General features: G+C 38.0%; 1 protein-coding gene across 1 annotated transcript in view; it reads right to left on the bottom strand.

The window, feature by feature from the left end:
• Window positions 1-25,656, bottom strand: part of usp43b (ubiquitin specific peptidase 43b) — a 97,082-nt gene that overhangs the window by 41,824 nt on the left and 29,602 nt on the right. The window contains exons 3-4 of the mRNA XM_046866114.1: window positions 13,607-13,707; window positions 1,302-1,394 (exon numbers count right to left, since the gene is read on the bottom strand). Coding sequence (XP_046722070.1) covers window positions 1,302-1,394; window positions 13,607-13,707 — 194 coding nt within the window. The remainder of the gene's footprint in view (window positions 1-1,301; window positions 1,395-13,606; window positions 13,708-25,656) is intronic.

Here is a 25,656-nt window from a genome sequence, read left to right as displayed (position 1 = left end):
AGCTCTGACTTCAACTTTACTGAACAATTTTGTGATGAACTACACCCCAGGCCTCCTCACATTGTCCACAACAATACCTGACTTTACTCTTTAAGAACGCTGAATGAGCACAAATCTCCACAAGCACACTTCAAAATCAAGTGGAACACTTCCCAGAAAAATTGGAGATTATTATAAAAGCAAATGGGGATTAATGTGGAATGCGATGTTCAAAGATCTTATAGTTGGGTGTCTGCAAACTTTTTCTGCCATATAGAGTAGTATCCTGTTCAATAATGCATGTGTGTGTGTTTGTTGCTTCATGATTTTGTCTACTTTTGCACAATTAGTTACAGTTTACTGTATGCATATTTGACAGTACACAGTTATGCTTCGTTCCTGGATCCGCACACAAGTCCTTACAATTATGGAGAGTTTTTTCCTATTGCAAGTATGCCAACATAGTGGCTTGTGAAAAACAGTATGCTTGGGAGAAGCTTGTTTTATTATAAACCCCCTTACCCTTTCCATTGGTTTTTATATATGTGGTATTTTATGCCACATTGGTTAGATTAGGGTCAAAGATTAGGGTCAACTTTATCAGAGTCCAAGTACAGAGATAATGAAATGTACTGTACAAAAAAACAGCAAATAAATGAAATAATAGAGTAAGTTTATGGTGCAGTAGGTTGAGGGAGGGGGTAAACTGCATGGTGTGTGCAATAAGAGGCAGTGGATACATATAGTAGGTTACAGTACACACAAATGTCCATAATGTGCAAATAATCTGTAAAGTCTAGCAATAAATACATTAGTATGCAGTCAGATCGAATGAACGACAGTAATCCCCTGCTTTACTACGGTCTGAATCTCGCGTCCCCGGTTTATCGCCGAATTGCATTTGCCACATCGCTAATTTGTTTCGCTGATTTTCCCCGTCTCTATAGGATAGCACGACGGACCAAAAAACTTGTTTTTCTAGGGAGTTTTATGTCGAAATAATGAGATTTATTAATAAAAATCTAATTATTAATTATAAAATGAAGCAAAATGTTAATACAGTACAGTACTGTATACATAAAATAGCATTTTTGGGGTGGCGTCCGTTTATCCGTTTATTGCGAGCGGTTTTTGGACGTAACCACCGCAATAAACGGGGGATTACTGTATTTAAAATGCAGACGCATCAAGTTCAGAGAGAAACGACATGATATAATACCCCATATTGTTACACCAATTCTAAAGTTCATTACGGTGCTTGGATTGTTTGAGTTCAGGTATTAAGAATAAATATAAGCATGTACAGTGAAGTATTTACTCACCTGGTCTGACGCAAAGGAATGGGAAGGGAGATGCAAAGGAATGGGTCAAAGGTGTGACTCTGCTTAAGGCAATGAGGGCATGTCAGGGATGACCTAGGGAGGAAAAAATTTAACAAAATGAATAAGAATAGAAATGAAACAGTTTCTGAAAGAGAAATCCATAAATGTCAAGTTTTTGTTTGGAACCTTTTTAGGATGCTGGATGTAATCATTTGTTATATGTAGGAGCGCACTAATGTGTCAGGAAATAACACAACAGGCTGCTTTTTTGTATTATCAACTTCAACACAAAGCGAAAAGAGATGGCGTAGATGAAACAACTGTTAGAACAGAGTTGGAAATTGTTTCACGACTGTTCATTACTTGTTAGTAAACAAAAATGAAAAATCGTTTGGGAAACTGCTACAACGTAAACCTCATGGCCAGTGCGGTTTGCAGGCAAGTAATCAAGAGCAACCCTCTGCACACCTTGTCAGACCTTGTCGCTTTTTATTGTTTCCATAGCAACCTTCCAGTATAGGTGTGTGCTACAGAGAGCAAGATCAGTTGTAAAGGAAGTGATGTTAGACAAAGCAGAGTAAAAACATCACTGTGCAAAAAAAATATATATATATATATATATATATATATATATATATATATATATATAAAATTTTCCCTTTATTATGCCAGACATGGAACTGATATGCACATGCACACATTTCTAGTTTATTGCATCATTCTTACAGGTCTGATGCTTACACCTAATTTACTCACGTTTTGCTTTGAAAATATCAGACATCTGATCCAGACATTACAATATCACTCAACTAATAATCCCATGATTATTGATGACAAACCTCAGCTATAAAAGAAAGAGAGAGAGAGAGAGAGAGAGAGAGAGAGAGAGAGAGAGAGAGAGAAAGATAGAAAGAGAGAGAGATGTTTAAGAACGTTCTATTTAGCTCCAGCCAGCTGCGTGTTCGCTTCTTCAATAACAGAGTTGCAGCTCAAACACTGAGTCTCTGGTTCCTGAAAAGACACCAATCTGCTGTCGCTGCTCCCTGCATACAAACAACTCACTCCAGCTGCACACATGAGCTGCTGAGCGCTCTACTTAGAGCTGCCTGGGTCCACAAAATACGCAAGGCCTGGAAACCACGTGTGCAAAAGTATTTATCTTCATATAGCATCAAATCACCTTAAGCATGCTGTTATTATCGATATCAAAAAGCCATCAAATTAGGGCTGAGTGCTACAGCAAGAATGATAGACTTTTGTATGATATACAATATATCATCATTTACAGGAAAAAATATTTTTTCACTTGTATATGATTTGCTTACACATATAAATGACCAAAGAGAAATATTTATTTTATTATGAAAATTTTACTTACAATATTTCCTTTTTAAGCATTCAAGATTCAGTTAAAAAATAATATAGAAATTGTGTCTCCAAAACGTCCTAAGTGTCATCCTCGTCACTCCCAACGAAAATGAAATTCAGTTTAATGCTGTCTAAATATCAAATAAAAAAATAAAAAAAGGTTAAAAAGTAAATGGATTGAACCATGCAGTAAAAACAGTATGCCTAAATTAATCACAATAAAAAATAAAAAAAAAACAATAATATCTCAGCTATATGTATGTGATTTGGACCTCACACACCCAGCCCACACTCTCTTCAAACCATTGCCTTCTGGTTGGCACTACAGTGCAACATCCACCAGAACAACCAGGCCTAAAAACTTTTTTCCTGCAGGCTATACTCAGCCTAAACAATTCAAATATTCATAACTATACAGTGTCCATCATAACTGACATGTTCATACATAGAACCTGAATGTACATTTATAAACTGCAGACTTGTAAAAAAAACAATTCATTTAAACAATATTTCTACTTCTTCTTTATATAGTGCATTATATTATTGTCAGTTTTTCTTATATTTTGTTATATTTCATCTTCTTTTTCTTCTTCTTTTGGCTGCTCCCATTAGGGATCTGCCTCTTTCAACCCAACCTCCTGCATGTCTTCCTTCACCACATCCATTAACCTCCTCCCTGACCTTCCTCTTTTCCTCCTTCCTGGTGGCTCCATCCTCAGCATTCTCCTACTGATATACCCCATGTCCCTCCTCTGCACATGTCCAAACAATCTAAATCGCACCTCCCTCACCTTGTCTCCAAAACGTCCTACATGTCATCCTCGTCACTCCCAACGAAAACCTCAACATCTTGAGGTCTGCTACCTCCAGCTCATGTCTCTTTCTCCTCATTATTTTCATCTCTGTCCTCCTGTCTTTTACTCAATGCCACTGTCTCTAAACTATACAACATCGCAGGTCTCACCACAGTTCTATAAACTTTCCCTTTCACTCTTGCAGACACTTTTCTATCACAAATCACTCCTGCCACTCTTCTCCACCCACTCCACCCTGCCTGCACTCTTTTTTTCACTTCTCTAACACCCTCCATTACTCTGCACTGTTCACCCCAGGTGCCAGAACTCCTCCACCTTCTCCACCTCTTCTCCCTGCAACCAAACCACTTCACTGCCCTCCCTCTCATTCACACACATGTACTCTGTCTTACTCCTACTGACTTTCATTCCCCTTCTCTCTAGCACGTACCCCCACCTCTCCAGACTCTTCTCAACCTGTTTACTACTCTCACCACAAATCACAATATCATCTGCAAACATCATAGTCCATGGAGATTCCTGTTTGACCTTATCTGTCAACTTGTCCATCACCACTGCAAACAGGAAAGGGCTCAGAGCCGATCCTTGATGCAGTCCAACCTCCACCTTGAATCAGTTTGTCATTCCTACTGCACACTTCACTGCTGTCACACTGTCCTCATACATGTCCTGCACCACCCTCACATACTTCTCTGACACACCTGACTTCCTCATACAATACCACAACTCCTCTCTCGGCACTCTGTCGTATGCTTTCTCTAAATCCACAAACACACAATGCAATTCCTTCTGACCTTCTCTATACTTCTCCATCAACATTCTCAAAGCGAATAATGCATCTGTGGTGCTCTTCCTCTGCATAAAACTATACTGTTGCTCACAGATGGTCACCTCTTCTCTCAGCCTGGCTTCCACTACTCTTTTCCATAACTTCATGGTGTGACTGGTCAACTTTATTCCCCTGTAGTTACTGCAGGTCTGCACATCTCCCTTATTCTTAAAGATCGGTACCGGCACACTCCTTCTCCATTCCTCAGGCATCCTCTCACTTTCCAAAATCTTGTTAAACAATCTTGAAAAAACCTCCACTACTATCTCTTCAAGACATCTCCATGCTTCTACCAGTATGTCGTCTGGTCCAACCGACTTTCCACTCTTTATCCTCCTAATCGCTGCTCTCACTTCCTCTTTACTAATCCTATTCACTTTCTGCTTCACCATCTCCACATCACCCAACCTTCTCTCTCTATCATTTTTCTCATTCATTAGCTGCTCAAAATACTCCCTCCATCTTCTAAACACACTCTCCTCACTAGTCAACACATTTCCATCTCCATCCTTTATTGCTCTAACTTTACTTCTCTACTATATATATATATATATATATATATATATATATGTCGGCAGTATGTCTGTACTTTCTCCTGCACTGGAAGCTCCAGTCAAATTCCTTGTTTGTGTAAACATACTTGGTAATAAAACTATTTCTGATTCTGATTCTGACATTTTTTTTGATTTGTAGTTACATATGCTGTTTTCTTACCTGCTCAATTATATTTCCCTCTTTGCAAAAACAAAATTTTCACCTATTATCTGGTGACGTAAGATTCAGCCAGAATTTATTTTCACTTTCACTTTAAAGCCATTCAATTACTGAACTGTGTAATATCTCCACAATCAATCACTACACTCTGACAGGTGATGGTCATAGACTAAGTAATATCTAAGATCCTAGTGGACTGTTGTCAAGACCATTAAAAGATTCATACTCGGAGCTTAGACCAACGTTGACGCTGGTCATTCACCAAACTTATACATACATGTTTTCCTAAACGCCTAAAAAGTATTTTGTGTTGAATGTGAACTCTTTACAAGAATTCCAGTCTGGACGCGGGAACGAGTTTGACAGGCATACGACGCTGTTCCGATTCATTCTTCAATCATTAAAAAGAATCTTCAGCAGGAAAACAGGTTTCCTCTGCCTTCTCTAAAGAAGGGAAACAATGTTCAATGAACTAGACTTTTTTCCTGTATTATCTTAAAACAATTCAATGGTTTGGAAGAACATTGTGTAGTCATGCTTGGACCGGGCCACTCCTTATGCCATATTTCTCTTCCCAAGACTTGTTTTAATGAAGTGAAGTGTGTACTAAAGCCATTGTGATGTCATGATCTGAAACTGTGGATGTAATGATGCAGAACTGGTTTACTATATTAGGAGAACAGAAGAATGAAGATGTGCTGCGACATTGTTACGAGTCTCTACACGTCATCATTCTGGTATTCGCTCCCCTTGAAACTCTTACAGGAAGGAAAACGCAAATGAATGAGCAATGTATTAACTTTATTATACTTCAAAAACATTTAATAGATAACTACTCTGTACAGTATCGCACAAAAGTGAGTACAACCTTCACATTTTAGCAACCATTTTAGTATCTTCTCAAGGGACAATACAATAGAAATTGTCATTGTGCAGCTTGTATAGCAGTACAGATTTACTGTCCTCTGAAAATAACTCAACATACAGCCATTATTGTCTAAATAACTGGTAACAAAAGTAAGTACCCCCTAAGTGATAACAGCTGTACGTTGTGCAACCGTGCAAATCCACATGTCCTATTCATCATGTTCATGTTTTTGTCTGCTTGACAGGACCATCCAAATTTGTGCATCTTGTATTATGTACTTGTACTATGCATAGCATATTGTTGAAAATATATTGCAATAAACAGGGCAGAAAAAGGAGGTGTGTGTGTGTGTGTGTGTGTGAGAGAGTTTGTGTGTGTGTGTTTATAAATGTATTTGGACTGGAAATTTGTTTGAAACCTGGCAACCCTGGTTTCTCTTCTGTATAGGGTTTGCACACTGTGACACTGCTGACAGGTAAATAACCTGCTGTATCAAACCCTGTCTAAAATGTTCAGAATGAGCTGCTGCATTGCGTGACTAGATGTTGTTGACTTTGTGTTTTTATTAAAGTCGTCCTACTTCACCAAAATCTTCAGTCACGAGCCACTGCTGGTTTCTTAAATTTATATTTCTTAAAATTGTTGGTGTGTGTGATTATGTATTCATCGGTTATGTCTGCGCTCTCATCCCTGCTTTAAATTTTGACCAAGGTTATTTAAGAAAAAAAAAAATAAATCTCATAAAAAAGGCTTATGCTCAGCTGCATTTGGCTCCCATGTGTTATCCAGAAATATTGTCCTGTCTTTCTCAGTCGTCTTTTTAGAATCCTAAATAGGATATGAACATCACGCATTACAGTTTTTCTCAGTTGCTTTGGAGCATTTCTCGAATTATCCTTAATATTCTCAAAACAATGTGTTCAAACAGCACAATACATTGGATTTCTTGCAAAAGCCATCTCTTAAAAGTAAGTGTTTGTATCGATGAACATTTGATTACCATCAGAATAACAAGACCCTTTGTCATTGTTCACAAACAAGATCGTCAAAATGTTTAGTCATGTTGTCAGCAGGACGGTGCACAATTTCAGTATTTCCTGATATAAACTACGGTTTGGATTACAATAATCGAAAATGCACATAGATGAATTTCATCTGTTTGGCATCTATGAATTTCAGCAGCACAAATGTATTTATTTGATTGCGTATTTGATTTATATTGAGTGCAAGAGACCGGACAGGATTCACACTTTTACTGTACTGTATTAGTGTCCGTTCATTTCTTAGTTGATCATCCGTTTTCAGAAATTGAAAATCTGTGTTTTGCGTTGTTGCCAAATGAAGGTTCACAAGATTCACCTTTGACCTGTTTTAGAAAACCAGTTGATCATTGGTTGATCTGATGCCGTTCATTTGCCTTCCTTAGTGACAATTGATTCATCAATTCAAGACACATTTATCAAAAATAGTTCAATAGAAATGTAAGCTTCACAGATTCTGACAACTGGTTCAACCATTTTGCATTCAATGACTTATACAATGAACTGATGCCGAGATGTTCTGGGGGTTAAAACTATTCAGGTGAAACCAGTATAATATATTTTGATCAAAATGACATAAACAACTGATAATGTAGGAAACAGTAAACACTTGTACACAATCAATTAAATGAATGTACAAAAGCAGTTGCAATTTTATCAAAGCGATGAAAAATGTTTTTGATTTGCACAAGTGACTAAATGACTTTGAGGTTGAACAAGGAGTTTTGAGAATTTCAATTTGGATTTGAGAAAAGCTCCAAAGCAGCCGAGAAAAAATGTACTAACTGCACAAGTCGGAAAAGGGCGGTGAGGGAAATCCCACGGAATTCACTTCGCTGAGATAATAACGGTTAATGAGTTACGAGACATAAAAACATTGCTTCCTTTTTTCTGGTTCACAAGCTCTTTCATGTGCACTGGGAATAGTTTAATGGATGGTTTTTAATATACATGCTTAAACAGCATGTATGGTTAGTACAAGCAAAGGCATCTACTGCAAAACAACACTGACATTAGCAGCAGATATCATCACACAGTTTACATACCACTTCAGATTCATAGTAACAGGTGTTATAAAATACCACTTGAACTACATCCTAATCGAGAGTATTATTTATGACTAGGGTTATAGGAACCAAAGCATGTACAGTTTCCAAAATAAAGATTTTGGCAATACAAATTTAGGTCTGTAAATAAAACACTGCTGTAATGATTTAATGACAGATATTTGTATGCATAAACACTTTAGCTCTAGAATTATAATGATTAAATTCATAGCATGTAGATCTTCTAAATCAAAATACAAACAAATACAAATCTAAATCAATTCCCCATATGCTAAATTATACACTATATGCACACCTGATCATAAGATTTACTTGTGCTTTCTGAATATCTAAATCTATATTTAATCCCTATTTGCTGTTTTTATAACCGTCACTCTTCTGGGAAGACGTTCCACCAGATTTCGGACTGTACTTGTTGAGATTCGTGTTCATTCAGCCACAAAGGTGTTAGTGCAGTCAGATTTACAATTGATGTTCAAAGTGTTCAATAGGGTTGAGGTCAGAGTTCTAAAGCAGGTCACTAAAGATATTACACTCAACCCATGTAATCTTGAAGGAGCTTGGTTTGTGTACAATGACATTGTCATGCTAGAACCAGTGTGGATAAAGGTCAAATTTAATTCTATTGAATTCAAAGACATTCAATACAAATGTGTGCCTCCAACTTTGTGGGAACAGTTTGGGTAAGAACTACTTATGGCAATATAGTGTATGTCCTTTTTGTTTTTGGTTTTTTACGTATGAATCCTATAGGTGTAAGGCTAAGCTTACAGAAATCAGAGCATGTACAGCTACTCATTAGCACTGATTGCGAAACGTCTTTTAAAATTTTGCATGTATTATTTTTACTTAAGAGTCAACATTACAGAAACCAGAGCAGATGACGATACATTCATGTTTGCAGACTAAATCATTTTTGGGTAGATGGTGTTTATGATTTACATCTTGTAAGTATTATTGAGCACAGAAGCAGTCCTAGTTAGTATATTCTAAATAGGGCTTCAATAACTAATCGATAAAATTGATAGTAATCGATAATAAAATTTGTTGTCAATTAATGCCATTATCGATTAGTTGGGCTGCTAAGTTACGGTTTAGCATGACGACAAGCCACTCGCAAAATGGTGGAGAGTAAAGGGTCAAGCAGCAGCAGGAAAAAGTGTGCGTAAATTCAAGGCAAAGGGAGCGTTTTATATCAAACGCAACAAAGAAGACTGCTACCTGCAATTCACCTGAAGAGGAGCTTGTGTGGCATGGAAGTACCACAGTGATGCACGAGCACGTGAAATGAAAACACACTGGAGTCACGTGTGAAGGTGAAACATCAGCACAGTGAGCAAAAAATATTTTTCCTCGTAATGTGAAAATGGTACAGTTTAATGATGTGTTATTGTCTAAACTGTCGTGACTTGCGAGCATCAGGTTGCGCAAATAAGTGTGCTTGCGACATAGTGATGGATTCAATTGAAACGGTGCAAACAAACACTAAATCTGAAATTTTTAGTCACTGTTGTGGTTTTCAGTATATGCTCATGAATTTGTACACCAGTGAATACTTTACCTTTTTTTTTATTTTTTATTAAGCCTGTTACTTTGCTGCAATCTCTTTTTATAGCATTTGTCTGCTAACACAGTAACCATAACGTGATGTACTTTTTTTCTATTACATTTATGCATATATCATTTAATTATAATACAAAATTTGATTCATTATATATTCTAAATGCTTATATCTTCTTTACTGGACAAAATGTCTGTGTATTCTTTTGAAAACAAATTGTAGAAACAATGACACCATAGGAAGCATCATTCGCAAATTCAAGGCAAAGGGCACTGTTGAAACGCTACCTGGTCGTGGCAGAAAGAAGATGCTGACTTCGACTGCTGTGCGCTACCTGAAGCGTAGAGTGGAGAAAAGTCCCCGTGTGACTGCTGAGGAACTGAAAAAAGATTTGTCAGATGTGGGTACTGAAGTTTCTGCTCAGACAATACGGCGCACCCTGCGTAATGAAGGCCTCCATGCCAGAACTCCCAGGCGCACCCCCTTGCTGTCCCCAAAGAATAAGAAGAGTCGACTGCAGTATGCCAAAAGTCATGTGGACAAACCACAGAAGTTTTGGGATAGTGTTCTGTGGACTGATGAAACAAAATTAGAACTGTTTGGGCCCATGGATCAACGCTATGTTTGGAGGAGGAAGAACAAGGCCTATGAAGAAAAGAACACCTTGCCTACTGTGAAGCATGGCGGGGGGTCAATCATGCTTTGGGGCTGTTTTGCTTCTGCAGGTACTGGGAAGCTTCAGCGTGTGCAAGGTACCATGAATTCTCTTCAGTACCAGGAGATATTGGATGACAATGTGATGCAGTCCGTCACAAACCTGAGGCTTGGAAGGCGTTGGACCTTTCAACAGGACAATGATCCCAAGCATACCTCCAAGTCCACTAGAGCATGGTTGCAGATTAAAGGCTGAAACATTTTGAAGTGGCCATCGCAGTCACCAGACTTAAATCCGATTGAGAACCTCTGGTGGGACTTAAAGAAAGCAGTTGCAGTGCACAAGCCTAAGAATGTGACTGAACTGGAGGCTTTTGCCCATGATGAATGGGCGAAGATAACCGTAGATCGCTGCAAGACACTTGTGTCAAGCTATGCTTCACGTTTAAAAGCTGTTATAACTGTAAAAGGATGTTGTACTAAGTACTAAGATTGAATGTCACTTGGGGGTTGAATAAAACTGATAATGATGTGAGTTCAGAAAAGACATTTGTGGTTATTTCATTATAAATGTTATGTTATATTTGTCTGACCTACACGTGCCTCTTGTAAGCAGGATGACTGAATGATCATAATCAATGTCAAACCGACCAAAACAATCAATTTCAGTGGGGGTTGAATAATTTTGAACACAACTGTATATTTTAAATAGATGAGCATGGGTGTCAACTTGCCATCTGTACTTATCGTTAAAAACAATACAAATGTTGATTTACACAAATTGTTTCACCCTGCAAACTCAAATGCTGTTTTTTTTTTTTGTAGGGAAAATAAAAAATAGTCAGATTAACCGATTATCAGAATAAGCATTAGTTGCAGCCCTAATGCTGAATATCCTAGCTGACTATGATTGTGAGTATTTACTATAGGGCATAAAGTATTTGGGCCTTTCCAGATCAAGTAAGATTTCCAAAGGATAAAGCACATACTAATCCCCATATAAATCGAGTTGTGACTGTTTGTGTAAACTGATGTACATGTGTCTGTGTGTCAGTGTGTGTGAATGTGTGTGTGTGTGTGTGTGCGTTTGTGTGTGTGTGTGTGTGTGAAAGAGAGAGAGAGAGAGAGAGAGAGAGAGAGAGAGAGAGAGAGAGAGAGAGAGAGAGAGACAGACACACACACAATCTCAGTCTTTCCGCAGTCTGGATTGGATAAGCTCAGGTGGTGTGCTGACGTAGAATGTTATTTAGTGATTTAGGTTGGATGAACATCACAGGGTAAAAATGAAGCCACTTATTTCCCATGTTCAATCATAAGGAAGAGTGTTAAAAAAAACCCTGATGTCTGAATGTTTATTATGTGAAGTTGTTGCTTGAGTTGATAATTAGCTACACAATTCATCGCAAAGTTTAGACAGACAGACAGACAGACAGACAGACAGACAGACAGACAGACAGACAGACAGACAGACAGACAGACAGACAGACAGACAGACAGATAGATAGATAGATAGATAGATAGATAGATAGATAGATCCAGGTCTAGTCCTAGTGAGCACGTCTGGTCTGTATTGCAGCAGCATGAGGGTTATGCGTAATACTTACACAATATTCTGCCTACTCAAAATATCGACAGAATCATGTCTAAAACAGTGTAGCAGTGCACAAGACCGACTCGTATTGATCACAAGAGCGATGATACTCCAGGAAAAAAATATTTCTACATGTCTCATTAAACTCTAATTATTTCATTAAACTCTAAATCATTAAATCACCCACTTACTCACTCACCACATCTGTCATGCTGTGATGTGTCTCAAGTCGGTGTGTGTTTCTTTCAAACTGAAGCAGAGCACAAGCTTGCTTTTTGGCATTATCAAGCACTGGCAAATTATTTGGACAGCAGTGTATATTCTAATCAAAACTAAATAATGAAGGTTCATGTGTCACACATCTTTCCTTAGAGCTCTCAGACATAACATATCACCCTGACCCAGTCATTAAGATTTGGTAGCATGTGGTTAACTTTCATGTCCTAAACCTAAAAGTATATATCAGCCGCAATCACTATTTCCCCGAATATTACAGAATAGTTATTACCATTAAAGATTTATATAATGCAACTAAAATTTGTATTTTGGTTAACTTGCTAACCTCAGACTGTTGGCTCACTGACATCGACTCGCTTTGTGCTCTATTGTGTCTGGAAAACAGTGGCCGATTCTGTGAATCGCTGCCGCACTCCCTCATGTCATAGGCTCACTCTGTTTTGCAGGGAAGTCATAGATCAGTGGTTGAGACAGTAGGTTTTTGATTGGAAGGTTGAGACTTCAAAGCTGTACATAAATGATAAAATTGCGAATCGGCCTGAACAATGGTGTCTGAGAAAACGTAAAACAAAACCAGTAGAAGCAAGCTAGCCAGATAATGCTAGCATGCTAACTCAAACACAGGGAACAGGTTTCTCTCTATTGTGATCCATCGAGTTTATGAGCTGTCTGTAGGGATCTGTATATATCCAAGGCAGATTATTGTCAGGTCTCTCACAATAATCTCCTACACAACTGAACATAATTGTAACAGGCCACATGAATATAATGAGCACTTTAATTTGTGTGTAAACAGGTAAATCCTGGAAATCATTACGATGAGAAAAAACATTACCAATATAACACAAATTCCAGGCTCAGAACTCGAAATAAAGAAGACTTAAAAACCCTGCCTACGGGGCAGTTCTTTTCCCTGAAGATTAAAACCATCATTGATTCTGGTGTGTGTGTGTGTGTGTGTGTGTGTGTGTGTGTGAGCGAAAGGCTGAAGACTGTGTGGGAGGGAATATGAAGAGTTCCTCCTGGATGTTCTTGCCTTAAAGCGAGAGTGAAGCATGCTGGAATGTAGGGTTAAAACACCACCTCCAATTTTAACCGGATAAAAAGACAAATCGCTCACTTTGCATGTCCAGAGTGGACTCAAATCCTAAATCTTGCGCTTATGAACCTTTACGGAATGCTCAAAAACATTCTGGTCGGCGTTTCTCAGACTTTGTCCAAAAGGCATAAGGCATAGTGCTCTCACACTCCTCGCTGGTGTTCCGTAGTAATTTCAAATAAATCCACTATACATAATATTTCACAATGAAACCCTGGAATCTAAGGGCTATATGTTACTAACACTACCTTCTGTACCACTAGCACTCAGTGAGCGTATCAGTATTACAATCAGGAGTAATGATAACACTTGATGCATAAGAAACTATATTTAATGTCTTATTATCATAAGAAATCACCAACTGAACGAAATAACCCTAAATGAATAATGGCACAAGGTATTCAGACCTGTACATGGTAGTGTAGCTGTAGTTCAGTAATAATTATGGTTACAGGCACTCACTTGTACTGCGCCTGGAAGTGCTCCTGTACAAAGCTGTGACGTACACCAGGCTGCTGATCTGGAAGGTCAGACATAGCTAAATCCTCTCCTCCTCCAATATCCTGTAACAAAAATAACAAAAAGTAGTTCAAAATATAGAATTTTGTCCATTTATAAACAAATAAAGGCTGAGAACATTTTATTGCTTCTAGCAGGAGATAAAAAAAGTAATTCTGCATTGTTTAAGCACTATTATTGTTATTTTATAGTAGGGTTTTCAGTGAAAAAGATCAAGAGAGTGCAGTCTTTTGTAAGAAATTACAGCCTCTGCTGGACAAGTGGGGTTTCATCTGGTGTAATCTCAAGCCAAACACCTCAAATTCCTCTATCGCACACTGTCACGCTGAGCTGCTCCACCAAAATATCCTAATCATCATAGGAACAAAGAAAATACCTTATTTTACACTTAGACCAGAATGCTATTAAAACCATGGGATGGAAATGGAAGTAGATTAAAGCTGGTCATCATATCGTTGTTTTTCATCTTTGCACTTATCGAAATCAGGTTCTTGCGGTTTAACGATCGAAAAAAAGATTGTATTAATGCTTGTCATATAAAAAATTACAATGTGTTTACACCCTTATAAAGGACACTGATCTGACTTCACCAAATCTCTATTGTACACCTCTATCTGAAATCGTGTGACGCTTTGTAGTTAAATTACATCAAACTAAAATTTTATTCTATGCTTATATTAGTGTTAAATCACATTTTAGAATCAGATTTGGGCAACACGGTCAAATTTAGTCGCAAGTTCCAAAACACTACATCAGAACATTGTTGAATAATAGAAATGGTGGTGATCCAACCTGTGAAACTTCCCTGATACCCAGTGCTCTGTTACAGAATCCGATTTTCTTTTTCTTTTTTCATTTTGTTAAATTTTTACACCTTGTTATTGTTATTTTATTTAAAACCTTAAACACACATTCAAACCATAAAATGCAGTTCAAACAAACTACAAATACTAAAAAAGATGATAAATATGCACCATTAAACATTGAGTTTGTTAACCAAAGTGTTTTTTTCGTTTCCAAGTGAGAAAACGAGGCTCTTCTAAACTCATACGTAGCAAATGCATCTGTCACAATCTTGTTTTGATTTTTTATAGTGTGACAGGCTTTGGTGGTAGATTAAAAGGGCAGCTAAAACTCACTAAGAGAAATCACACAGACGTCACAAGGTCATCAGCATACGGCGAAGGAGACTGGCACAGCTGAGCTGAGCCACTCACAACAGGGATGGAAGTGAAGGAAAGATTTTGAGTGGAGAAAAGGAAGTGGGGTTATTTGGTTATCGTTAGTAGTTTGTGATAAAACTGACTCTTCATTTGTTTTTGCTTTCAATGGCAAAACAGTGGCACACTGATTAGCTGAGAAAATGTAGCGGGTGCCTACACCAGGCATGAGAAATTCAGAGGACATAGAGATCCACTCTTTTGCCAAACGTTTACAGACACCTTGACCTAAGTACTGTATGTGCTTTTTGAGCATTGCAATATGCATTCAGTCCCAGTTTGGTCTTATAATTCCCTCCACTCTTCTGGGAAGATGTTCTACTAGATTTTGGACAGTGCTTGTGGACATTTGTGTTCAGGCCTGGGGTGCTGGCAGTGTTCCAATTCATTGAACAATTGAAACTTCTGCATGAGTCGCCGGTCATTCAAGAGTATGTTGTTTTATATATTCTAAGTCTGTGTATATCTTCTGCAATGGAATGATGAATGGGCCGATACGAGATCTGATACGGATGCCAGGTGAAGAGGAGGCTTCCGAAATCGCTTTGAGGTTTAAAGAAACGCATTTTGTCCTTCAGTGAATGGGTCTTATCCACGGCACCCACATCCATATCTTCCCTCCATCGGATTGTTTTAAAGATTTCGTCAATAGACGTGGAGCAAAGAAATCGGTTTAACGTGTTTACATGGAAAAAATCTTTTGCTCGGTTTATAGAAAGGTTTATCCCACCCCTCTCAAACCGATCACATTTTTATTCGGATTGGACTTTTGAACCGATTCCAATGCTCCATGTAAACACGCCTAATGTCCCTGTGCACACAAAGCAATCTCCATGAAGATATGGTTTACATAGGATGGAGTTTACATCTTAAGTGGCCTGCACTAGAGCTCTGATCTCAACACTATTAAACACCTTTGGGATGAATTGGAACCTTGAATGCAGCACAGGCCTCCTTACCCCATATCATTACCTGACATTATTAACACAGATGTGTCTGAATGAGCAATAATCTCAACAAGCACACTGCGAAATCTATTGAAACTTCTTCCCAGAAGAGTGGAGGTAATAATGTCGATTAAATGTAGAATGAGATATTCAAGAAGCACATGAGAAGCTTATGATCCACAAACTTTTGTCCATACAGTAAACATTTAAGGTGCATAATCTAAAATATAGAAAAAGCTCAATTTTTGTGGCAGCACATGAATCAAACCTGATCTATTGAGTTCTCAAAGAGTCTTAACACTTGGGAAATGCATTTTCATCTCCTCTATTCCTATCTAATTCCTATATTTTATAACCACTCGCTCTCTATCTTTACCTCTTTTCACCCCCTCTTTTAATCCGCTTCTTCTCAGCCAATAATTAGGGTCTTGAAATGCACGTGAAGTGGCACTTGAGCATACAATATGGGACAAAATACTCTTGCTCCTTTCTTAATAGCTCCCGAGGTTGAAAGGTTCAGTAGCGTCTCTGGTGGAATTAAAGGAGCAGAGATGAGCTTTTTTTTTTTTTTTTTTTGGCTCTGTGCAGCAAGTTTATGAATGAATTATTCATAACAAGGGCAAACGAGTGCATTAAACAAGAATAAAATTCATGCGGGGTTACATCCTAATACTAAAAAGGAGCCATCTTGTATTATCAATATTACAGACGATGCCATTCTGAACAGATTATTAGAATATTCATAGACCTGTTCTAGCAAATTAAGTGAAATAATAATAGTATGATAAAAAAATGTAATCAGGAGTTGATTTTTGTTTGGTAAGTCTTCATCAAAACTGTCATCAATGTTTGTGGACACCTGACCATAACACCACTGGGAACTTTTTGATCCCATTCTTGTGCTGTTGTAATTCCCAGTCTTCTGGGAAGACTTTCCACCAGATTTTGGAGTGTGGCTGTGGTGAGGTCGGGTCCTGATGCCAGGTCAAAAGGTTTAGGGTGCAGTCGATTATCCAGTTCATCCCAGAGGTGTTCAGGAGAGTTTCTCCTTACTGTGTATTGGGTTAAAATGCAGAAAATAGTACTGCAGTGTGCTTTTGGTTTGGAAAAAGTGCAGGCAATCACAGCTGATGATTAAACAGTAAATCATATCGCACTGTTATCATGCTATGGATATGTATAAGTGATTATTTTCATATTAATTAACTGTCTACTTTTGTGGATCACTTGCATAATCAGTCCAACTTGTGGGGGCAAAATGAATAACAAATACACAGACCTCTCTGTGATAAAAAAAAAAAGGGGTTATGAAGTAGAAGTATTTTCCTCTGATGCCCTGAATGACTACGGAGCTACACTTTTGTTCTCATGTCCTTCTGTTCTCCTATCCACAATGATTCAAATAAATCTGGGACATTTTGAATGTTGTCTACAAGTAAATGTGGCATATAATTCAAAAGCAAATTTTAACTCACATAACCTTATCTTCCTGGGATTAAATCACTACAAATATTCTGTGGCCAAGGTTAACAATTAAGGCTGCAGGATTTTCATGCAACAGGCAGCGGAATGCTTCATAAATCACTAAGCACTTCATGTTCGAGTCGGGACATTCAATAAATCACATAATGTGTGGTCCAGGTGAGCTAACTGGAAATAACATTGCTCTCTCCAACCTAACAATAAAATAATCCAGTAATTAAATAGCATATATATGTATATATGTAATGTTATAATATTCTACTAATAGTATTAATCAAATATCCACAATGCAAATACATATACTGCAGACAAGTGCATGTTGCATGCTTAGGTTAGGATTTTTGTGTCTAGTATTGTCTAGGAAATTACATTTCTAAATCATTATTATGCACATATAGAAGATTACACAAATAGTAAGTTTTTTACAACACAAAAGTTGAGATATGATCATTGTAAAATGTTATGTATACAGTACTGTACTGTGTTAACATTTTACATCATTTTATAATTAATCATTTGAATTTTATTAATACATTTAATTATTTAAACATAAAAACAATTCCCTATTAGTTTTTTGGTCTATCGACCAAACAAATTAGTGATGTAGCAAATGCAATTCCGCGAAAATCCGGAGGCGGGAAATTCGATCTGCGGTAAAGCAGGGGATTACTGTACTGCTAAAAATTCTGTACAATTAAATGATACACAGTTCCCTAGAATTGCTTATTTAGAACACAATAGAATTCATTAGTTAAACAGGTGCAGCAGTAGATGCCATATCGTCTCAAACTAGAGTTTCTATGTGGGGGTCACTGGATTTTTTAATGAAGCAAAACTCATATCTATAGCATTCATTTAAATAAAGATACCTGCATGCTATTTGAAACTTTTTCATTATCCTGACCCGCTGCTCCTGATACGCTGCTCCTCTGAGCCAAAAACAACTTTTTTCTCCATCCATCTATTCCATCACTGCGCTCTGACTCAGCAGGAAAAAAAAAACTGAAGTCAAGAAAAAGAACCTGCTAAAATATTTACTGAATATAGATTTACAAGCATGACGGTCGATAATGCAGAAAAAAACTCCTAAATGCTGAAGTTTTGAGTCACAGAAAAAGTATAACGTCTATTTGTAGCTGTTTGGCTCAAAAGTTTGCGAGAACTTGCTGCAATATTTTCCAACTCTTTCAATTTCACACAGGTTTCTAAATACAACCATTAAATAAAATAAAGTCTTCCTGACTTTTGACCTGCATTTCCTGCAGAGATGTCGATATATAAGAAAATTACACTTGCTATTTACTACGAGGTACTGAAGCAATTTTTTAAAGAGGGATCTATAATTATCAAAAATATTGATACTGTAATAAAGAAAAATATGATACTGTAATAAAATGACAATGTCAGATCACAATGTAGAAGAACCATTAGTATTAAATGGACAAATAAAATGAAGGTAAATCATTTTAGATTAAGTAAAACCAAAAATTCAGAGCTGACTATGATTTGATGCACCTCTCAATCTCAGAGAGGGGCAATATTTTTTATTCAACTTCAACATAGTTGGTTCTCAAAGTTTTCAAAAGTTATTCTAGTTCTTTTCGGTGCTTAAAAGTCGCTAACAGGCAGCAGATGTGGGCAGGGGAACCTTAATTAGATATTTAAAAGAGGTGTAAAAGGTAATTGTTAATGGTTATTGTCAAATATATCATATAGTGGAGAAAAAAGTAGATATATTGAATAATAAATGTAGTTGAGTATAGACAAAGATAAGTTGTTTATATCTTTCATACTCAGTAAAGCTAGAAAGTAGCTCAAATACTTTACACCAATAATTTCCTGTTTGGCACTGACCATGATTTCATACAAAATGAAAAGATCAAGACTTCACTGGCACATTCCTTAAAAACATATTTGTCATGTTTAATTGCCAGGGAATTTCCCGCCATTAAGAGGAACTGATTGAGATGCTTGCAGGGTGTGTGAAACAGTTTCAATATTATTGCTGTCCGGTTCACTTATCACTAATATACATCATCTATAGCTAATGAGCTCCTTGAGGGTGAGCAAGAAGGAGAAAAACATCAAAAGACCCTGAGGGAAAAAAAAAACCCCGACAGTTGGGTGGTGTGTGAGATAGCGGATCCACTCAGGAATCATTTGATACGCTGCCAAACCTGCAGGCTGGCCGAGGTGTCACTTCTCAGTGGAGGACTTGGCCGGAGCTCTGACATCGTTCCCTCTAAAGCCTCCTGTTCAGGTATTAATACAACAGCCCATGTTTCATCAGTAGGTGAACCGAAGTGTTTTTGTGTGTATTTATTATTGAGCAGTTATGAAGAATTAAAAACTGCACTTTTTAAGAAATTGGCTACAGATATAGAGGAACGAATGTGAAGCTGTACCTCAAAGAGTCACTCAAAATGACCTTGGGTTTTGTAAAAAATTTAACAAAATATCAGAATCTTAATCCATTTACCAGGATTGTATAAACTCGTTTTTTTTATACCCATTGCGTCTTTTACATAAAAGCCTGCCATGCAGTGCACGTTATCGGACCTTAAATACAAGAGAGTGTGCAAACTGCTCTCGTATTACTATCACAGATTTCATAGCTTAAATCTACAGTTCAAACACTTTTCTACTTTTTATTTAGTTCGATCAAAAGCGATGATTTCAAAACCTGCCACAAGCATTTAGCATCAGGAAGTGTGCACAAGAGGTGTGCTAATTTAGTGCATTTTAGCACCAGTTGCTCCAGCTTTGCATAGCAACAACCCATGATAGCTTTACCCTGTTTTTATTTCATACCGTCATCCACCCCTTATTTCCCAATGGCTCCTGCCTACGACTACGCAACAGGTTCGAGTAGATGAATAATGCTAACGTCAGAATCGGCAATTTTCCTAAAAATAGAACATCCTGCTGTGCAGAAACTAATGGGTCTGACATGTTAAGGTAAAGAACTATTAACTTGCCATAATTGGACAGTTTGACTTGCGAGCGTAGAACTGTTACTAGGAAAGTCATGGGGGGAAAAAAACTCAATTCCATCATACTCCCAAAAACACTTGAGTAACAGATTTCTGGGGTTTAAATGCTTTCAATTGCATTGTGAAAGGATTGGCTGAAGAGCACTAAAATCCTACACACTCGTACCTTTCGCAGTTCATTGCAGGGCATGCACAATATCCCCTGGCAATAGCTATGGCCCACATTTGTATTCATGGAGCATAGGATACAGTAGAGGGAATGAGAAAAGGGGACAGCGGTAACACAGTAGGGTTCTGTGGTTCATGAGGAACCATCCTGAGAAACATCAGTCACGCCAAAATGCAAGATTTATCTCTGTGCATACGTTTATTTAATCCTGCCAGAGCATCATAACAAGATTCAAAATAGGCTTATTTCTGGCATCAAGTGAAAAATACTGTGATTATTTTTGAATATTTACATTTGTGAAATTTGAAAAAATAGAAATGTATTAAACCTATACCTTGTTCAACTAAAGCATTGGTCAACAAACAAGTGTTTTGCTCATTTAAAGCATTTTTATATTTTTTAATAAAAGAAAGGTAATATATTTATACACTGCATAGACAAAGGTTTGTGGACACCTGACCATAAGATTAGCATGTGTTTTTTGAACCTCCCATTCCACATTTATTAAAACCTTTACTCTTCTGGGAAGATGTTCCACTAGATTTTGAAAAGTGAAAAAGTGAGGTGTCTCAGTACTTTTGTACATACAGTATCTCACAAAAGTGTGTACAATCTTCACATTTTAGCAACCATTTCATTATATGTTCTCAAGGGACAAGCCTATAGAAATGTAACTTGGATATATTTTAATGAGGTCAATGTGCAGCTTGTATAGCAGTACAGATTTACTGTGATCTGAAAATAACTCAACATAGAGCCAATATTGTCTAAATAACTGGCAACAAAAGTGAGTACACCCTAAGTGAACATGTCAAAACTGTGTAAAAATGTCGATATTTTGTGTGAGCACCATTGCTATCCAGCACTGCCTTAATCCTCCTGGGCATGGAATTAAACAGAGCTGCACAGGTTGTTGCTGGGATCCTTTTCCACTCCTCCATAATAACATCATAGAACTGCTGGATGTTAGACACATGGATCTTCTCCTCCTTCTGCTTGAGGATCCCGACAGGTGTTCAATAGGTTTCAAGTCTGGAGATGTACTTGGCCACTTCATCGCCTTCACCTTTAGCTTCCTCAGCAAGGCAGTTGTCATCTTGGCTGTGTTCACTGCCTTTCAGCCCTGTTTCTGAAGGGAGGGCATCATGTTCTTCTTCAGAATGTCACAGTTCATGTTGGAATTCATGTTTCCCTAAATGAACCGCAGCTCCCCAGTACCAGCAGCACTCATGCAACCCCAGACCAGAATGCTACCACCACCATGCTAGATTGTAGGCAAGACAGTTTTCTTGGTACTCCTCAAAAGCGTGTCACCACACATGCTGGACATGATATGAGCAAAAGAAGTTTATCTTAGTCTCATTGGACCACAGAACATGATTCCAGTAATTCATGCTCTAGGACAGGATGTTTCAACAAACTGTTTGGGGGCTTTCTTGTAAGTCTTCAGAGGAGGCTTCCTTCTAAGATGACGGCCTGCAAACTGACTTGTTGTAGTGTGTGGCGTATGGTCTGCGCACTGACAAACCTTCTGCTTGTGCAACCTCTAAATCAATGCTGACACACAGCACGAGGACTCGACTTCTTTGATGGACCCTTGTGAGGCCTGTTCTGAGTGGAACCTGTCTTGCAAAACCCCTGTATGACCCTGGCCACTGTACTGTAACTCAGTTTCAGGGTGTTACCAATTTTCTTATAGCCCAGGCCCTCTTTGTGGAGAGCAACATCCAATTCTCAAATCATTAGAGAGTCCTTTGCCATGAGGTGCCATGTTGAACATCCAGTGGTCAGTATGAGAGAATTGTATTCAAAAGCACAAAATTTTAACTGCTCTAATACAAGATACACAAATTTGTATTGCCCTGTCGAGCACACAAAAACATTAAACAACATACAGCTGTTATCACTTAGGGTACTCACTTTTGTTGCCAGTTATTAAGACAATAATGGCTGTATGTTGAGTTATTTTCAGAGGACAGTAAATCTGTACTACTATACAAGCTGCACATTGACTTCTCTAAAATATATGCAAGTTTCATTTCTATATTATTGTCCATCGATTCAAGTGTACTCAATTGAATGACATACTGTACAGAGTACTTATCTATATAATGTTTTTTAAAAAGAAGTTAAAAAAGTGAATACATTGCATTCAATGTGTGATGGACAGTGAGGTGGAGGGGTAGAGATGGCCCTAAATAGTAGTTAAAGCTATTACAGGCAATTAAAGAACATCTTGTTTTAAAATAAATATAAATATACCTTTGCATGCATAGGGAAACCAACACCATGTTTTTATTTAAAAAACAGCCTTTAAGGCTACACCACATCCATCCGGACAGACTGCTATCCATTGTCTGGACACTCCATGACTTAAAAAAAACCCACAATCACTTTACATTCCACAGTCAAATAACTTTTCTTATAAATCTACACAACTGTTACAAGTTCTATTACTTGAAGGATCACTGACAAAGCACTGATAATACCTCATAATAATACCTGCTCTGCTCCCATGAATGGAGTCTTACAGAAAGAGGAAATGTTTTTCTTTAAACTCAACTGACTGTTCAAAACAAAAGTTCTCATTTGCTGCATATGGAATACATGTAACGTGCTACTGGTGGTTTGATAGACATTAATTCTGTAACAGTCCCAACCCTTCGAGCATTAACTCTTTTAGCAATTCGAGCTATAGGAGCTCGTCTGTTGGCCACTCATCACCGCTGTTCCTTACTTGGACCACGTTTAAAATATACTGACCAATGCAGACCGGGCAACACCCCACAACAGTTGCAGTTTTGGAGATGCTCTGACCCAGTCGTACAGCTATCACAATTAAGCCCTTGTCAAACTCGCTTAAATCCTTACGCTTGCCCATTTTTCCTGCTTCTAACACATCAACTTTGACGACAAGATGTTTACTTGCTGCCCAATAAATCCCACCAACTACCAGGTGCCATGATAAAGAGATAATCAGTGTCACGGTCACCGGTCATAATGTTATAATGTCTTAATGTTATGCCTGATCGGTGTATAGCATGTGTTAGTCACGCTAAATCCCTAAACAACATAAAGCAAAACTGCGGCAATATGCGTATCAGACAGATAATAGTTTCAGAATCAAGAACTTGCAGGTATATGGAAACATTCTGAACACAATCAATCCATATGAATAACAATCGTATATGCAAACTCTAGCAGCAGTCACCTTAGAGAGATGTAGACATGAGGCAGACTTTAATATCTGTTACATGCACCAGCTGAAACACTGACAAAGTCTGTTTTAATGCACAATCAATATGATTACATTACATTATTACAGCTACTATTTGATATAATTTTTGTTTGCTTTAGACTGGGTTCCAGGCATTTAAAGTACAGGAATAGATAAAACAGATGCACTTTTATATATGATGCTAGTAAATGTATGATTTGTCCACGACTTCAGACCCTGACATTTACTTTTGTTCTAAACTGAGGAAATTTTTTGTATCAAAGGTATGTCTGCAACAACCACTTACATTATTGACACTTTGAAAGGACAATAGCGGTAAAGCAGGAACAGATATGATTTAGTGCTAAACCAACTGAAAGGAACTTTTAAACCACGGGCTGTAACCCGGGCCGAAAAAAGGCGCCGCTGTCATCGTCTAATGTGACCCGGCATGTCAAATGAAGCAGAGTGCGGAACGAGTAGGCTGTTGATTTGAATGCACTGATGTGAAGGCCTGTCCTCACACAGGCTAAAGCAAGTGGATTGGACTAATGTGGCAGCAGGACTCATATGGGCGCCAACAAATTACATTCACTTTACCAACGTTCATAAATAAAAACGAGGACTCAGCTGAAGGTGCATTTTCTCTTGAGAGAGAGTCAGCATTAAAAATCGATGTGATGGCTCATAAATCAAGAATCATTATCATTTCTATCATCACTATCATTTAGTAGCACACCGTTTTATGACAGAGGCAAGATTGTCGTGATTAGTAAAGATCACACAGCCCACACCATGGCCGCAGCATGAAACCTCGAGCCAAAAAGGGATATCATCAGTACTGGCTGAATTGAATCTTCCACTTGAGGTAACCCTGGTGCCATTACGCCACACTGTACATACAGACACGAGCATGCAGCCAATCGTGCTGATGGGCCTTAAAAGAATTTTATAGCTCCACACAGGCAAAATGATGAATAATTTATGTTTGTGAAAACAGAAAGATGGACACATATACACACACACACCCTGAAAAGTGCAACTGGAACGGAAAAAGAGGGCGCAGGAAAAACGTGCACAGCTCTAGCATTGACAAAGACATAGAAACACACACAGTGTAAATGAATAATGGACCTCTTATTCTAGTGATAGCAAAGACTACCTGCTGAAGTCCTCTCTAAAAATAGCCATTTTAGAGGACAGAGAGAGATGGAGAGCGGGAGACAGAGAAAGAGAAGTAGGAAGAGGAAGCGCACCTCTACCCAAGGGTATATTATACCAGCTGTTCCCAGGACAACTTTTCTATTTAACTGACTGGGTTTAACAGACAGACAGTGATACTTAAACAATGTCAAAAATAGATTTAAGTGCACCCAATATACATTCACCCTACTGTCAAAAAGTTCATGCCTAGATTTGTTGATTTGTAGTATCTTAGTATAACAAAAATGAACCATTCGGCATTCTGGAGGCTTGTGGAGCAGGCTGGACATGTCCCCCCCACTGAAAGAAGCTCTATTGGGATATGGCTAGATGACTGAGCAGGTCCTTTCACTTCAAATATCTCCTGCACTGTTTAAAGTGTGTTTGGGCTTGTTTAGAATCAGCTACTCATTTTGAGAGGTTGGAATGCTTTGGTATCAACATCTATGTATATAAAAAGGGATTCGCCAAACAATTGGTGTCACCAACTCTCACTTCAGCCGTGTGTCTGCCTCACTTTGTTCATCTTTATTGCACCGGTTTCTCCGCCCACTTCCCTTCAGCAGCAATCGCTTTGCATCCCGTTCCTATAAATCTCTCACTTATCAATAAACATCACACCCATTACAAGGTCCATGGAAAATGCGTTCATATTCAAACGACCTTATCCAAGTGTTTATAGACTGCATCGTCTTCAATCTGCTCCTGGCAGGTTTCCAACCTGCCCAACCTCTTTCACTTTAACAAAACACTGCGCTACCT

The sequence above is a fragment of the Silurus meridionalis genome, chromosome 14 (assembly GCF_014805685.1).
Source record: "Silurus meridionalis isolate SWU-2019-XX chromosome 14, ASM1480568v1, whole genome shotgun sequence".
NCBI classification, from domain to species: Eukaryota; Metazoa; Chordata; class Actinopteri; order Siluriformes; family Siluridae; genus Silurus; species Silurus meridionalis.
This window is presented reverse-complemented; position numbering and strand designations above follow the sequence as displayed.